Source organism: Netta rufina (genome assembly GCF_964035555.1).
Source record: "Netta rufina genome assembly, chromosome: 2".
Taxonomy (NCBI): domain Eukaryota; kingdom Metazoa; phylum Chordata; class Aves; order Anseriformes; family Anatidae; genus Netta; species Netta rufina.
Genome location: NC_140124.1, coordinates 41,578,667 through 41,595,720, shown reverse-complemented (window position 1 = coordinate 41,595,720; position 17,054 = coordinate 41,578,667). Strand labels below are relative to the sequence as shown.

The following is a 17,054-nucleotide window of genomic DNA, read 5'->3' as shown; positions in this document are numbered from 1 at the left end:
CTTGTGTTGGTGCATGTGTATATAAATGTGTATAGTCTTATGGATGCATACTTAATATATACATGCTCCTCTATTTCTATATGCAAAGATATAAGTGAGTTGCAAACAGATTTCAATAGATAACTTGCACTGCTACTGGGTAGCTATTTTTTTCTGGTATTTGTTTTTTGTAGGTTTTGGTGTTGCTAACCCTAATAAAGAACCTATAAATCTCCGTAACAGATGTCTCGGTCATTGCCCAGAGCCCTAGACTGTGTATGTGACTTTACTGCTCTGTACAGATATGTAAAATTTCCATAACTTACTAACTGAAGAAAACCAAAAGCTACCTATTCCCCCTAGCAGCCTACTTTTAAGAATTACGAACAAGCAGATTTTCTTTTTTTTTTTTTTTCTGGCTGTTATAGCCATTCTTAATAAGACAGCCCCTGACATCTGTTAAGATATTTGTATTGTGTATTTTTTTTTTTTTTTTGCATGTGTTGCAAAGCTTATACTGTTGTTCTAATTTTGGAATCTTTCACATTTCACCTCTGTGTTTTTACTTACCTACTTACTGTAAGTAACTCTAAACTCTGAAACAGCTAAGCATCTCCAAAATGCATTGACTTGGATCACTAGAGTTAAGGTTTCTCAACATTCATAATGAACAGGGCATTTATGTTCGTGTAGTCTCATTGGTAGTGCCTTTTGTATTCTGACTCTATTTTTTCATCTTTTTATTTTCTTTCTCTTAGGAAATGCTCCACAGCTTGGGTGGGATTGAAAATCTAGCTCAGGTAAAATTCCTTTTAGTACCTGTCCTGGTTTTGGTTGAGATATAATTGTTTCTCCTTCTAGTAGCTGTTAAGGCACTGCATTTTGAATTTAGGAAGACAGTAATGCTGATAACACACCGATGTTTTAGTTGCTGCAGAGCAGCACTTACACAGAGTCAAGGACTTTTCTGCTTCTCGTGCTGCCCTGCCAGCAAGGAAGCTGGGGGTGCCTAAGGAGCTGGGAGAGGACAGAACCAGGATAGCCAACCCAAAGTGGCCAAAGGGATGTCCCACACCATGTGGTGTCACGCTGAACAATAAATATGGGTTGGCTGGCAGGAGTTAGGGGCAGCTGCTTGGGGACAAGCTGAGCAGTGGATGTTAAACAATTTCATTGAGCACTACTTGCTTTGTATTTTCTTTTATTATTATAATTACTATCAGCATCATCATGATCATCATCATTATTACTATATTTTCCCTTCCTTTCCAGTCCAATTAAACTGCCTTTATTTTCCTTTTTTTGGTCCTAATAAACTGTCTTTATCTTAACCTATGAGCTTTTACCCTTATTCTGAGTCTCTCCACTATCCCATGGGGTGGGGTGGTGGTAAGCAAATGGCTGCGTGGTGCTTAGCTGCCTGCCTGGCTAAACCAGAACAGTACCTTTACCTATTATGTTGAATATCAGTTTATTATGATTAGAATAAAATATATTGTAAAAAAAAAAGTGTATTCTTGGTTCATGGAAAGAAGTGAATCTATTCCTGTGTTTGCACTTAAACGGTGTTTTTTAAATTATTCCTGTGTTTGCACTTAAACGGTGTTTTTTAAATTATTATTATTATTATTAATTTTTTATTTTTAAAACTAGTACACAGTGCACTTATATCCTTATAATCTAGCAGTATTTAACAGAAGACTTTCCTTTTGGAAGGCATAAAAAATGCCCCCTAAAGTGAGGAAAGGATTAGAAAAGTCAGTACAATTGGTTCAGTCAAAAAAAACCCTATAGACTTTTGAAGGAAGATATGTAAAGGCACCTTGAATTTTAGCAAATGACTTTTCGAAGGTGAAAGCATAGTGATAGAATGGTTGAACAGGCTGAAAACTGGGGACTACACTAATTCTACATTGCAGAATATTATTGTTAACCAATTACTGTATTGTTGATGCTTTACATTAACACTGCTTTACTCCTAGATTTTTAATACTCGTTCTTCATTGAGTGGAATCTGCCCATTTAACAGTGAATTATGGCGTATCTTGAATATGGCCCTAGAAGTAAGGTCTTTGTATTTAGGGGTGTTCAGTTGCTCAGTGGATTTTCCTCTTGTGGAATTTTTACACTTTTGAGTTCTTGTACTTCCAAGATCTCTTCTGTACCCTGAGAAGTTTTAACAGCAAAAGTGACACTTTACAGACTTACTTTTTTTTTTTTTTTTTTTAATGATACAGCTGCACCACCTACAGGCAAGTTGTGTGCATAACACTCTAGATTTATGAACTAAAACTTATTTTTAATGTACTTTTATTTTTTTAATTCTCCCCACGTATAGTATATGGAAACCGTAGCAAATAGCTATCTTGATTATGGAGAGCAGCAGCATGATATAGACAAATTGGTCAACATGACATGTAAGTAGCCAATAACATAAATTTTGAGTGCACTTATGACATTTGTATGTGAGGCTTAAAAACATTTAAAATACCTGAGAGGGTCAGTAACTAAGGTGTTAGATTCATTATTGGCATCATCACGTAATTATAAAGGTAGCTGAAACTGTAGAAAGCAAAACCTTTTTTTTAGGTTTAATATTTCTTCTTAAGAATTTAATACCTCTAAATACCTCTATGCACTGAAGTAACAGGGTAAAATGAGCTAGTCGTGGTTCAAAGAACTTATCTGGTATTTTATTTTATTATCTGTTAAGTAAAATGGAAAATACTGAGTGGTAAAGCTCCAATATATGCAACTTCCTTTGTTCTGTAGACATTCTTCAAAAGATTGCTGCTGTTAAAGATCAAAGAGAATGGGTTATAGCAAGTGGAGCACATAAAGTAAGTGCTTTATAAAATTACTAATCATAACCAATTAGCTACTTAACTAAATGAATTTTCCTTTTCAGATTTCATCTAGTTGGCACTAAGTTCCTTACAATGTCAAGTTTGTAAAGTAAGATAATCTCAGTTCTGTCTTTTATTGTGGTGAACGAGCATCATGATGATTACTTCTTCTGTGTGACTAACTGGCTCAATGCATAGTTATTGGATGTTTGAGAAAATTAGTTCTTAAATATTTGAACTAAACTCATTCCAATTAAAAATACTAGCCATGTTTACACTGTCTGGGACTATGTATCCTATGATATGAATTGAAATGTCTGCTTTGATTTTTCACTTAGGCAACATTGTGTGTCAGTTTTGCTAGAGATTACTTTCAGTGTAAGGATCTACACTTGATGTATTTTATTGCTGATTTGTGGGAAAAAATAGTAACATTGGAGATTGAGATCAGTATAAGTAGTGCTTTGTGATTCTGTTATGCTGCAGTTGGCAATTAAGATCAGATAGGACTGGATTACATTTCTAGAGGATCTAGACAAATAAGAATTTTACTTTGATATAAATCATTAAGAATATATATATTTATATGGCCTTAAATTATCTACTGTATGGTTTAAATATAAGCTTAAAATTAAGTTTTTACTTCAAGAGGACTTGGTTTAGAATTCTGAAGTGTTTTACACAGGAACAGTTGTTTATAAAGTTATATTAAAGTGCACAGATATTTTAAAAAATCTTGAGAGATGAATCCTTAAAAAGATGAAACGTCCTTGTTCGTCCGAAGACTTGGGTGTATTGTAAGACTTTAAGAGTGTATTTTAGTGTACCTAAAATGTACTTTAAAAGTACCTAAGACCTTTAATGTATTCTTTAAGTATTTGGTAACTTTATTTTGAAAATTTATGGTATTTCAATAAATAACTACTTATATGTTTGAGTCATAAAGGAAAATGAATCATTTATATTCATTTGTCTTGTTTGATGTTTCATTTTCTAGACCTTAGTAAATTTGTTGTCTGCCAGAGACAGTAATGTGCTTTTAGGTGCCCTTCTTGCCCTGATTAGCCTAGCAGAAAGGTAGGTTCAACATAATGTGCTGCTGTTCACAATAAGAATTTTAATGTTATGTCTTTACACATTATGCCTTGTCTTGTTTGTGAGGAATACTTTTTTTTTTTTCCAAATCAAGTCTTGTTCTGTGGAAGGCTAGGAAGTCTGCTTCATTTTACATTGAATGAGTAAAAATGAAAAGTTAAAAAGGTTTTACTAGCTACTAATTGGAAACTTTGGTCCTCGCAGCACACTTGCTGCTAGTGTGGAGAGCTTTGCAAGGCTGGAGTCATAGAATCTCTTTTGTAATCCCTGTGCAGAATTCTGTAGTTCTTACTGAATTCTCTGTATATGAAGGTCTTTTGTGCTGAACTTAATATATGTGTCCCACAATAGCAAGCAAGAATATTGTTCAGTGCAGTGAATAGTGAATGCATACACCCAAATCCATATATATGTACCCTTTCTTCACAAAATGACTGGTTTCAATGAAAATAAGGTTCTTTTCTTTTCTTTCTTCTTTTTTTTTTTTTTTTTAATTATTATTATTATTTTACTCTGTTGTGGGTGGGGATGGGGAAAATGAAAAAGGAAGATACGGCATCGTTTACTCTTAAAGACTTAATTCCTAATGTCTTCCAGACTTGTTTAACAATTTTATCTTTAAGATGAAAAAGTATAAGGAAAATTATAAAATTGAAAATAATAATACAATTTGTTAAGATCAATAAAAATTTACTTACTAACCTTTCTCTGGATGTTCTCTTTTCCCAAATTTCTTTTATTCCTTTTTTTTTTTTTTTTTAATTATCAGTATGAATTTGAATTTGAATCTTATGCATACATTTGCAACTTCCATTTAAATTTCTTCACAGAATTAAATGTTTCACATTTTGACTCGGTAAGACAGTATATGGAGTATATTACAAACATTTGCATAAATTATATTTTATTCTAAAGGTACACCTAATTTTCTTAATTTCTAGTATGAAACAAATTATTTTCAACTTTACTTTTATGCATTCAGGTGTCCACATTCACTTTTTTTTGTACTGAGAAAATTGAAAATTGTTACACTGTTAGTCTTGAGCCAACGTATCTTTGTGTCTTTAAATATCTGTGATGTCGTTATTAGATAAGATTTGAGGAAAAAAATATTAGTCAAAACAGGGTATAAGGAATGGGGCTAAAGAGCAGTGTGTTTTTGATATGATTTAATTTCATAAAAATGCCAGAAATAATCAATTTGTAGTCCAGAATGTAGGGAGAAGATAAGTGAGCTCACCATTGTTGAGAACTTGCTGGTGATATTACATGAATACGATTTGCTTTCTAAAAGGTGAGATTTTGCTCGTAGATTAATTATGTTAAAATATTTTTTGACTTTTTCATTTAGAGTCATGTTTATTTAGAGGAATTAGATAGAGTGCCACTTTAAGATTCTCAGAGTAAATTTCTGAAACCTATGCATTTTCTGTCAGATATTGATATAGTGAAATCTCTTCTAGTAGTTCTGTTATAGGCTGTCTCTTCTCTCTCTGCTGATGGCCTACAGTGCAGTGCAAATAAATTGTGATGTTACCAAAAAGTGACAGCAGAAGATTTTCTTGATGCATCTTTGCTGCTGTCAAACCTGAATGGTTAGATGGGAAGTATATTGAACTCAGACAGTTCCTTCGATATTGAATATAAAATAGTAAAACACTGAAGAACATATAGCTGCTGTAGTTTATACCAGAGGCTAGATAAGACCACAAATCCCTCTAATCACAAAATTGTACAGATCTTTAAACATCCACTTTCATCTCATCTAAGCCTGCTAGTTGAAGATAGTATATCTGCACTTCAGTAAGAAACAAATAGCTTTCAAAGTTGATATTTCACATAAACTATTCATTTATAATTCTGAAGACTTAAAAAAAAAAAAAAAAAAAAAAAAAGTTGTGCTTCTAGTATGCAAATTATTCTCCATATTATTAGAGATAAATAAAATGAAAATGTGAAAATATGCTACTTACTTTCTGCATTTGAAATTATTTAGGTTATATATAAACCAAAGGGGTGTTATAAAAACTGGAATTTGAATATAGGCAGGAAGCTGATAAAGTTGAATGCTAGTTATGAATAACTTTAAGTTCAGTTAGGGATTTTCCTATGTTTCATGAGACATACATGCAGCTTTCTGGCCTCAAGTGGAAGTGAAAATTCCTAACCACAGTTTCACTGAAAAGTCCATCTTAATTACATCTTAATTACACTGAAATTAATGAAAATCTTGTATGAAATTTTTTAATAATACATCCAATCCTTTTGTAAACATAATATTCAAAACATACTGGAGAAGAATCTGGATTGTTTGTGGAGCTATTCTGTTTTAACAGATGGACTTTATACTTGTACACACACTTCACACATACAGTGCTACTTGTAGTAGTAATGCCATTAGCAAGAAGGTGGTAATATGAATGGTTGAGTGATTGTAGTCCACCTGGCCACCTCCATGCTGGCTGTGTATGCTTGTCTGTCTTTTTAGTGGAAAATTTAGTCAAATTCAATAGTAAATATAATTTCATCCTTTCCGAAGGATAAAATTATATCTATGTCTATATCTGTATCTATATCTATATATTTTTTTTTTCTAACAGGCAATAAAAATTAATGATGAAGCTATTGTTTTAATCTCTTACTGACTTTTTCAGGCTAACAGCAGAGTTGTTACGTCTCCTATGTGCAGAGTCACAGGTCAAAGAACAAGTAAAAATGTATGAAGGAATTCCAGTTTTACTCAGTTTACTCCATTCTGATCATATTAAGCTTCTATGGAGTGTAGTTTGGATTCTGGTTCAGGTTTGTGAAGACCCTGAGACTAGTGCGGAAATCCGTGTTTGGGGTGGAATCAAGCACCTCCTTCATATACTACAGGGGTAGGTTTTTGTTCCTGAGCATCCTGTCACTTATGTGAGACTGTTTCATATTTTATGTTACTAAACTCCATTTTATCAAATAGAATCTTTGTTTTGTTCAGCTGTGTATGATGTCTATAAAAATTAAAACACTATTTAAAACATAATGAATAAGCAGTATTTTTTTCAACTATGCATTGTTCTCTTATAGTTTTTCATATTTTCAGTGTATATATTGGTATGAATAGATTATAAATGTTATTAGTGTTTACTTAGTTTCCTTATAATTAGACACCTATTTAATGAACTAAAATAGTGAATGTAAATAATGAATGAATTAAAGGGATTTTTTGTTTAAAGGCTTCTTTGTTTTTTCAAATTGTATTAACAATTAACATTATTAGTGGAGTGAAAAAAAGTTTTCAGAACTTCAGAAATGGCTAACAAAGGTGCGTTAAGCCATTTTTATATTGCAATTTAATTCTTTCAGGGAAAGAAATCTTGTTTCTGATCGCTCTTCAGTCGGAAGTTTATCTAGTGCAAATGCAGCAGGCAGAATCCAACATCTTCATTTGTCAGATGATTTGAGTTCTGATGAGATACAAGAAAATACTTTCTCCCTTCAAGCAGGTTCGTTCACAAGGTGTAATCCTCAGTCGTGTGTTCACTTACACCTGTAAAAAGGGATTCAAAATATTTCAAAATTGAAATTATAAACATTTTTACCTGCTAGTGTGTATACTCCCACCTGGAGGGGTAGCACAAAGTCAACCTGTGTTAATTTCTAAATGTGCAATACCAGTACATATGTTCAAAAGCACACTTTTTTTTTTCTTTTTTTTTTTTTTAGAAAGAAACAAAGTATAAAATATTATGTACATGGGAATCATATATTTCTTCCGCCAGAATAAATGTCTCAATTTTTAAAGATTTTATTTTTGGCTTGAGATTAGTTTTATTTGATCACATTGTTCCCTCTATTCAAACTTACTATGATAGATCAGTCATAAATTCATTACAGTGGAAATCTTTCAGAGTGATATTTCTAAGATTGTCTTTAGATGAATACAGTCAGCTGAGGATCATTCAGTAGCTCTGGAGAGAGTCCCTTTAAGAGGAGATTTTTTAATATCAAATATCACATCAAGTCTCCGCTCTGAAATGTCTTCTGAAGGATCATGTTTTTCTAGTGATTACAGAAGGACCATGGAAACTATCCTTACTAGGATTACATGAGAAGAATATTCCTGAAAGATGTAGCATAATCATAGACTCATAGAATGGTTTGTGTTGGAAGGGACCTTTTGAATGCTTTATCACTGTTACCTTTGAGGAGCTAGTAATGTGAAATGAATTGCATTAGCAGTTCTCACATCCATAAAGACTGTAGTGCCTTACCAAAAGCACTACCTGAATGGAGCATATATTTGGGTTACTTCTGCTTTCTTTAAGGACCCCTAGGTAAAACAGTTGTACGTAAGCACTGAATTTACAGAAGACTTCTAGTTATGATGGGTGTACCTATCTATATTTTTATCTCTTGGGTACTGGTTGTAGGTTTCAAGGTTTTGGTAGTGGGGCGCCTGCAAGGGTGGCCTCTGGGAGGTAGGAGTCAGCCTGTGCTGGACATAGCTGTTTCCAGGGGGCTACACAGCAGACTCATCGTTGGCCAAAATCGAACCCATCAGCAAAGTTGGTGGTGTGCCTGTGAAAATGTGTTAAAGAAAGGGCAAAAATGCTGAGTGAGCAGAGGAGGAGAAGAAAAAGGAGAAACAGCAGTGTGAACACTAAGGTCATAAAAGGAGGAGAAAGGTGTGCTCTAGGCACTGGAGCAGAGATTCCCCTGCAGCCCATTGGAAGCTCCATGGCAGAGCAGGTATTCACACTGCATCCTGTGCAGAGGACCCATGCTAGAGCAGAGGAAAAGTATGAAGAGGAAGGAGCAGCAGAGAGGAACTGTTAGCTACTGACTGTAACGCTCATCTGCCACCCTCCCACATCCCCCCCCCACTGCTGGGGCATGGGGTAGATGAGCTGGGAATAAAGGAATGAAGATGCTTTTGGGGAAAAAAAAGGAGGAGGTGGGGGGGGGGGGGAGGGAAGGTGTTTTAATTTTTAATCTTTGTTTCTCACTATCCTAATCTATTCTAATTGGCAATAAGTTAAATTATTTTTTTCCATAAGTTAAGTCTATTTTGCCTGTAATGATAAATGGTGAGCTATTTCCAGTTCTTTATCTTCACCCATGAGCTTTTCTATCCTATTTTTCCCCACCTGTTGAAGAAGGGGAGTGAATGAGTGGTGGGGTGTGCATTTGGCCCTTAGGCAAGGTTAATTCACCATGCCATCTGAATTTCTTTATGAATTTGGCCCTAAATGTTACATCTGAATTTTTGTTCTAGCTTGTTGTGCTGCGATTACTGAACTGGTGCTCAATGATACAAACGCTTACCAAGTAGTACAGGTAGGAAGACTTTATTAAGTTAAGTAAGGCATTGTGGTTTATAATTTTACTTATTTGTTCTTACTGGTCACTACCAATTAACAAGCCAAATGCAATTTAAAGGGATTGGACAATATGCCTTTATATAACTTTCAAATACATTTTCTATAACAGCATCTCTATACATTTACAAACAAATAAGGACAAAGATATCAACATATGTATCTAGCTGTTTGGGATAATAAACAGCTTTTCTTAGTGTATATTTTGTTTGGCATCTCTTGCCATGCTTTTGCTGGCATAACAGAATAGTAGTAAGTGTCATCATGGAATTAACTAAGAAAAGCAAATCCTTAGTTTCAAACTGTGCAGCTTAATGTTGTTGTGTTGTTGTTTCACAAACAATTTCCCTTTTCCTCAGTGTCTGATATTTCTGAGATGGCTTCCTGGCATTCCATCCCCAGGGGTGTGTTTCTAAACTACATTTTAAAATGTAATATTTCAGTTGGGACTTACGGATTTGAAAACTGTTCTTAAAAATCCCTGCTATGTATTGCATGAATAGCCAAAGACATCAATGTTTAGGACAATAATATCAGCTAAAATCCATATCCAACTTTTATACCCTATATGCTGTCAGTGATCAAAGCTCTCATTTTATTTTAAAACCCAGCTGAAGTTATTCTTAAAAGGAATTGAGAAAACAGGGTTATCTTAATTATGATAAAGAAGGTATTTAGGTAAAGACATTTGTATACATTTCAAAAACTGTTGTTCAGGCAGAAAAGAATGGAAGTCTATTTTTTTTTTCTATGTATCTTAAGCACTGAAATTCAAGGTAAACAAAATTTGTCTTTTTATCTGAACAACATAACTTCATATGTTTAATGCTGAGTCTGATTTCATCAAAGTAAAACATCACTTATTAAGTTAGATATATTTTGAAAACAGTGCAACACTTGGGGGACTTAGGAAAAGAAAGGTTGATTTTAACATAGAGTAGTTTTTTTCAGTGTTGCTCCAGCAGTGCATGATAACTGTGGTGTCAGTTAAAATTGCTGAAAATTGATGGGACAATGTACAAGCTGGAAATAAGGTGTTTCAAGTTTAGCTTCTTCCCCCACTCATTCTGTTTAAAGGCAATGATGTCTCCCTCTGTCAAAATATCAGCCAATGTCTGCCTTCCAAATCAGGGCAAAGCTTCAAGTGTGTTCATTTTAACAGATTTCTACACTACAGCAGTCTCTTTCATTTTCAATCCTACTTCTTTCTCTGTGCTATTGTAATTTAGGGTTGTACGTTGAACAAGACGAAGAAACTTAGTTTAAAAATAGATAGAGGGAGAAGAGTTGCAGCACTTTTAGTTATGTGCTGAAACTTGTATAGAAAGTAAAGCTAAATACCCTCTAAAGGTTTTTATCAGTAGCAAAGGATATCTGGTTCAGGCTGTTCAGAACCGTTTGCTTCTGCTGTAGCTGCCCTCTTTCTGTCCATCCTTTGTCTTTGTCTGAACTTACAGCCTTGGTAGCAGCCTGCAGGCCAGAACATGTTTATGACTCAATGTCTGTATTTCACTGGCTAAAATTTTAGGTTAAATCCAGCCTTCATGAACAGTTGAAGAAAATGTGTCAGGAACTGCAGCAGAGCATCTGCAGAGCTGACACACATTCCCTTCAAGTCTGCTAGAGAGAAGAGTAGTCCCCAGTAGGGAGCTTATGAGGTAACTGGGAGCTGTACTGCAACTAAATCCACTAGTGCCCATCTCTCAAACCAATGTGATGGACATAATATGTTAGTGGAGGACAAAAGCATGGTTACAGGGAAATGGAAACTGGCAGTTTGGGTTTCACAAAATCCCACAAAAACAGTATGGGTTTCACAAAATCCCACCAAAGGCACAGACTCAGGCTACCACTTCTGGTGTCTCTCTAGTTTATGATATTTATTGCAAGCTCACCTTGTAGTATCTGTTTGAATGTAAAGACGATTTCATTATGTACATTTAAGTTATTTCAGTTTATAATTCAGGAGGTTGAGAACTTGGAAATTTGTATTAGATTCTGATTTATCTGAAGTAGCAATGTTTTTATTTGTGGTTTCTGTGCAAAGGAATGCTATTAATGTTGACCTTTCTCTGTTCCAGGCAAATGGGATATATACAATAGCAAAGCTTATTTTACCAAACAAAGAAAGGAATGCTGAAAAAGCTAATTTATTGCAGGTAAATGCCCTTTATTATAATTGCATATTGAAAGTCCAAAGCAGGTCCTGAGAATTTTCATGGTTTTAAAATTTATTTTAAAGTAAGTATCTTACTTGAGGAAGGAAAAAAAATCAAACAAAACAAAACAAACAAATAAAAACAAACAATAATAATTAAAACAACAACAACAACAACCAAACAAACAAACGAAAACAGGAGTAACAAATGGCCCAAGAAGTAAAAGCTGAACTGCTGATTCAATTTAAGGTGCTCTGTTCTGATCTACAATGTTTCTTGCATCTCATACGGTGTAAAGGAAAATGAGTATTTTTCCAGTGATAGGACTACTTCAGGCTGCCCAACATCAGATCTTTTTTTATTCATTGCTCTCACTGAAACTTGATGAAAGCTTGATGTCGTACTAATATCTGTTTATTTCTGGAGCATCTTATGGTGGGTGTTAAATAAAATTAATTATTTTAATAATTATATTTTATATCATTATTTATAAATGTTTATAAATATAAATAAAATAAATTAGGCTGAAATTTATCAGCAGTTATTAATTATCTGATGGCTCTTTTCCAGCCTTTGTGAAATGGGTGTCTTTCTAAGCTTTAATAAAGTAGTGGTCTGTGGTTCAGGGATGTTTGTGACACAACTGGTGCTTCTCTTCTGTGGACAAGTATGAGATCCTTACCACAGCTGAATTGCTGTCTGTAAGGCCTTTATCATTGTTACTGCTATGCATTACAGTTGTAGCTATTGGAATACCCTTTATGAATTTCATAGGCATTTTTCTAAGATTCTGACAGTGCAGTGTAGTTCTTTACTGCTCCATTTTCTGTGCTTTCAATGATTACATTTTCAGCTTATTTCTGCTTGTTACCTTAGTGATTTCATTCCATCACGTCAGTTGTTGCTGTAGTATCAATCATTGATTCTGCATAAGTACCATGTATAAAAATCAGCATGCCTTAGCTGAGGCATATCACAAATATTAATATTTAATCTCAGAATACTAATGGAAGAAAGACAAATACTACTGCCATTTTAAATGCCCACTTATTATTAAAGTAGTTTCATGGTATCCCTTCACTGGTGGGCTTTCTAAAATAAAATCTATGTACAGTCTCTAAAATAAAAACCTTTCAAGGTAACATTTACAGCTCAGCTGGTCTGGGTTATTTTGTGCAGCTAAGTTCTGAGTATGATTCTTAGTGGAATATTAGACATAGCAACCCACAATCCTTCTCGTGTGATAGGGGGTTTATTTTGGACTGAAAAGAAACATTTTCCTGTAAAAGAGACAGTTTCTTAGTAGCATTAACAATCTGTTTATTTTCTGCAAAATTTCCTTTCAAGTAATATTTGGCCATTATTTTCTTAATTTAATGCATTTTCAAAATATTGGAAAATGTGTTCTTAACATACGGATTAGTTCTGCAGTTATCACTAAGATACAGTTACCATCATCAAAACAGGGATTAACAAAATGAACTGTAGTAGCATTTTAGTCACTGATACAATAGAGTAATTCTAAATTGTTAGAAGCATTTACTTATTTGCACTGTTTCAATACCTTATTTTCCTTTGGTTTACTTCATAGCCATCTTTGTTTGGTCAGCCATATTGTGTAGCAGGTGCAGTAAATGACTCTTGATAGAAAGAATTCAAGATGTGTTACATAAAAGCATACATATTAACTACCTATCAGTGGATGTGTTACAAATAAACTTTGTTGAGTAGAGATTATGTAGAAACTGTGGTATGTAAAGATTTCTGTAATGTAAATGTACTTTATAGAAAAAAAAAATTAAAAAATGAACATTCTCTCTCTCTCTCTCTCTCTTTTTTTTTTTTTTTTTTTGGCCCCATGTTAGAACTTCTGGTGTTCTATACTGCATTTTTCAGAAAAAAAAAAAAAGTCAAATGCTGATCCTACTATATCATTTCAAAAACATTGATTACATTTACTTTTTTTTTTTTTTTAATTTGTTTACCATTGGAGAAGAAAGCAACTCTCAAGTCTTGAACTATCTGCAGATGAAAAGATGATGACTTACATGCTTTTCAGTGTGTACTATAGCTATAGTTATCTACTTTTCCTCCCTCCCTCTTTCCTTCCCTTCCTCCTCTTTTCTTATATAGTCCTACCTAGTACAGGAAGTGCCTAAAAATACATTTTTACTCCCTTCATTATCAGGTTAATAATGTAATCTACCTAGTCATATAAGTACAGAGCTTACTGACATGTTGGGCAACCTTGATGTTTACCATTGTTTTTTCCATTTGTGTTTAGATTTGTCATTAATTTTAGTATTTTTCCTACTGTAGTGTTATGCTTTCAGAGCCTTGAGATTTCTCTTCAGTATGGAAAGAAATCGACATATCTTTAAAAGGTATGTTAACAAAATGTTTTCTGCAACTCCATTAGGATAGCTTTCAGCAGTTGTCATTCCAATCAGAAAGATGTTGTTTTTAAATGTTTTTATTTTCAGCATAAATAATAAGTAACAGACAACTTTTGTTCAGTCTGCAGCCACAGATAAACTTTCCTGCATTGCATCAGTGCCAGCCTACAAGGTCTAGATGTTCAGTAGAGACTTTTGTTATGCTTGCCAGAGAACCTAGCTCAGTAGGGACTTCCTCCTCCTCCATGAATGATTGTTTAAAATTTGTTCTAGACAGATTTTATACTGTCGGAGATAAACTGTACTTACATGTATATCTGAAGATTATCAGATGCAAGTTACAGCCCTGAGTAGTAGCAAGTAACTGGGAAAACTAATTTTTTCCTCTGCTCAGTCATCTGTTCCTTCACTTGTGAATAACTTTGCATCAAGCCAGCTTACTTAGGAGCATTACAAAAAGGTTTGGGCCAGTAAGGGGAAAAGGCCTTTCATCAATTACCTATTTTTACTGGTGGTGACAGTTTCTTCAGGTAGACTACAAAGGCTGTGTAAAACTTAACAGTTTAATTTGTGGGATAGTTTAATTTATTAGGATAGTAATCATATTGCCTATAAGGTCTGCATGATAGTAGTATTTCTATATGACTTTATTCTGTATCATAAATTCCTAAAATTCTAAATATAAATTTTATCTCATTTTTACTTTTAAAAAGGTGGATTTTGTACTGGAGAAGGGCCCCAGTTTCTAATGAATATTGCTGGCTGGTGTCAAGCATGGAAAGTGATAAATCTGGCCTGCTTTGCTGTCTTTCTTTTCTTTTTTTTTTTTTTAAACATCTTAGTTTTCCATATTTTCATTTTTGTCAGAACTTTAAAAAGAAACTGACCTCCAGTTAAGCATGTCACTAATCAAATATCATGTTGTATCTGTTAGCTTCAATGTGGCCTTTCTGCTGTTCTCAGTCCCTTCCATCTTTTAGGCTAGACTTCCTGGGATAAAAATTTTGAGATGGGTGTTGTGATTCTTTAAATGCAGACAAATGTTAATCCTACCACTTAATGCATTACAAGAAGAAACTCAGATAAGGTGACTACAAGCATAATGTAATATACTATAAGAAAAACTATGAAAAAGACTGGAAATTCAGGAAGTACATTGACTTTAAAGAGGCTTACACTTTGGAGAACTGGCATTTATGTTAATACCTGACACATGGAGACTCAAGTCTAACTTTTGAAAAGTCTTTTGGTGCCTATATATGTAATGAGTTAGAACAATACGTTAGTCAAGAATAAGTATATTATTTAGAAAGTTCTAAAGTAAGAATTAATAATAAACACTGAATTTCTGTAGATCACAATCTATTATGAATACTTTCTAAATATATCAAAATGTTAAACCTTTGCAGACTTTTTCCGACTGAATTGTTTGAAATCTTCATTGATATTGGACATTATGTGCGTGATATTAGTGCTTATGAAGAGCTGGTATCAAAGCTGAATTTATTAAAGGTAAGTATAAAGCTTCATAGTTTTAAGAAGCTGTATTCTTTGCACATTCTTAGCACAAGAAAGGCATGAAATATTTTGTATTTACTTATTTGTCACTTAATTTATAATCAGGAGGATGAATTGAAGCAAATTGCTGAAAGCATTGAGAGCATCAATCAGAATAAAGCGCCTGCAAGACATATAGGCAACTATGCAATTTTAGAGCACCTTGGCAGTGGAGCTTTTGGAAGTGTATATAAGGTAAACTTTTTGGTATTAGTTTACAGGCTTGAGAGGAACTGTAACAAAGAAGGTTTAATACCAGTTTTAGGCACTAACTTCCTTTGGATTCCATTAAGGGAATGAAGGTACCAGAAGGTACCATTATCTGGGCTTCTTGCTAACAAATGTACATTTCTCCTTTTAGCATTTACTGTGCTTTTGTTTTGTCACCTCTTGTAAGATTGACTAGTATATTTCTTCAGTTGAATAGTTTTAATTTTTATTAATTCCTTCCCACAAACAACATATCTGCATATTGCTAACAAATCTGTGTAAAGCCACAGAAGTTCAAGTATATTTTATTTGGAAAGGAACATTGTGCGCTGTTAATGTTCCTTCAAACACAATGCCAAGTTCACCAGTTTAATGGTAACCTTCATTGTGAGGCAGTTATTTTGGCTAATCGCATCAAGTATGCATACATATCATATCATGCGCAGAAAAAAAGCTATGACTAACTTTTGTAAGGTGTATTTGGACTCAGTTAACTAATATGGTAGCCATAATAATGTCCTTTCAGTTCCCATCCTATACAATTTTTACGGGGATTTTAACTTTTTTATAGGTTAGAAAACATAATGGTCAAAATCTTCTGGCAATGAAAGAAGTCAATTTACACAATCCAGCATTTGGAAAAGACAAAAAAGCCAGAGACAGCAGTGTAAAGAACATTGTCTCTGAATTAACAATCATCAAAGAGCAGGTAGGCCTCATGGACTCCAGTTTCATGCATGGGCATTCTGCTGTTAGAATTAATATTGTGAGTTTTCTTGTAGCAGGGCTTCCACCTGCTGTTACTGCTTCTATCTGATCAGTACAGTATTTGTTCCTTTCAGCTGAATGTTGTCAAAATTGCAAAAGTTCTTACTGCAGTGTTAGCAGCAGTGCAAACGCTTGTATTGAAGATTCTTACTTTTTTCTTGTTGGTAGCATATGAACTTTTCTCAGGAATTCTGCAAATGAATTCTTGGATTTAAAATATATTGAGAAGATGGTTGTTTTTGTAATTGTAAATTAATAATAATACAACAGAATAGACTAATCATTAGTATTCTTAAACTATGAAAGTCAATACTGTAGGTGTAATTGTCTGTCTTCAAACTTCCTTTATTCTGTTCCAATTATTAACAGGAGAGAGGGGTATGATATGCTTTTTTTTATTATTATTATTTTTTATTTTTTTCTTTAAATCTGTTTTCTCTGGTAATCTGCAACACTTTGATGTTTTCTTTGCAACGAAGTGTTGGGGATAGCATTGCAGTGGAGATCATAAGCAAGTTTATGGAATTCTTGTGGAATTCTTCCTTCCATTGTGTAAACATAAATACTGTGCCATCAGTCTAAGTATTCTAAAGATCTATTTTTTTTTCCTCGTTGTAGCTTTATCATCCAAATGTGGTTCGCTATTACAGAACCTTCTTGGAAAGTAAGTATAAAAGTAGA

At 33.8% G+C, this 17,054-nt stretch overlaps 1 protein-coding gene across 1 annotated transcript in view; it reads left to right on the top strand.

Annotated features, from left to right (window-relative positions):
• The window catches only part of NEK10 (NIMA related kinase 10), a gene marked incomplete at both ends in the record, with an annotated part of 96,935 nt that overhangs the window by 5,080 nt on the left and 74,801 nt on the right, over window positions 1–17,054 (top strand). The window contains 14 exons of the mRNA XM_084306658.1: window positions 738–779; window positions 2,318–2,396; window positions 2,752–2,819; window positions 3,823–3,902; window positions 5,128–5,214; window positions 6,575–6,799; window positions 7,269–7,408; window positions 9,181–9,242; window positions 11,365–11,442; window positions 13,762–13,826; window positions 15,248–15,350; window positions 15,462–15,590; window positions 16,177–16,314; window positions 16,992–17,037. Coding sequence (XP_084162784.1) covers window positions 738–779; window positions 2,318–2,396; window positions 2,752–2,819; window positions 3,823–3,902; window positions 5,128–5,214; window positions 6,575–6,799; window positions 7,269–7,408; window positions 9,181–9,242; window positions 11,365–11,442; window positions 13,762–13,826; window positions 15,248–15,350; window positions 15,462–15,590; window positions 16,177–16,314; window positions 16,992–17,037 — 1,342 coding nt within the window. The remainder of the gene's footprint in view (window positions 1–737; window positions 780–2,317; window positions 2,397–2,751; window positions 2,820–3,822; window positions 3,903–5,127; window positions 5,215–6,574; window positions 6,800–7,268; window positions 7,409–9,180; window positions 9,243–11,364; window positions 11,443–13,761; window positions 13,827–15,247; window positions 15,351–15,461; window positions 15,591–16,176; window positions 16,315–16,991; window positions 17,038–17,054) is intronic.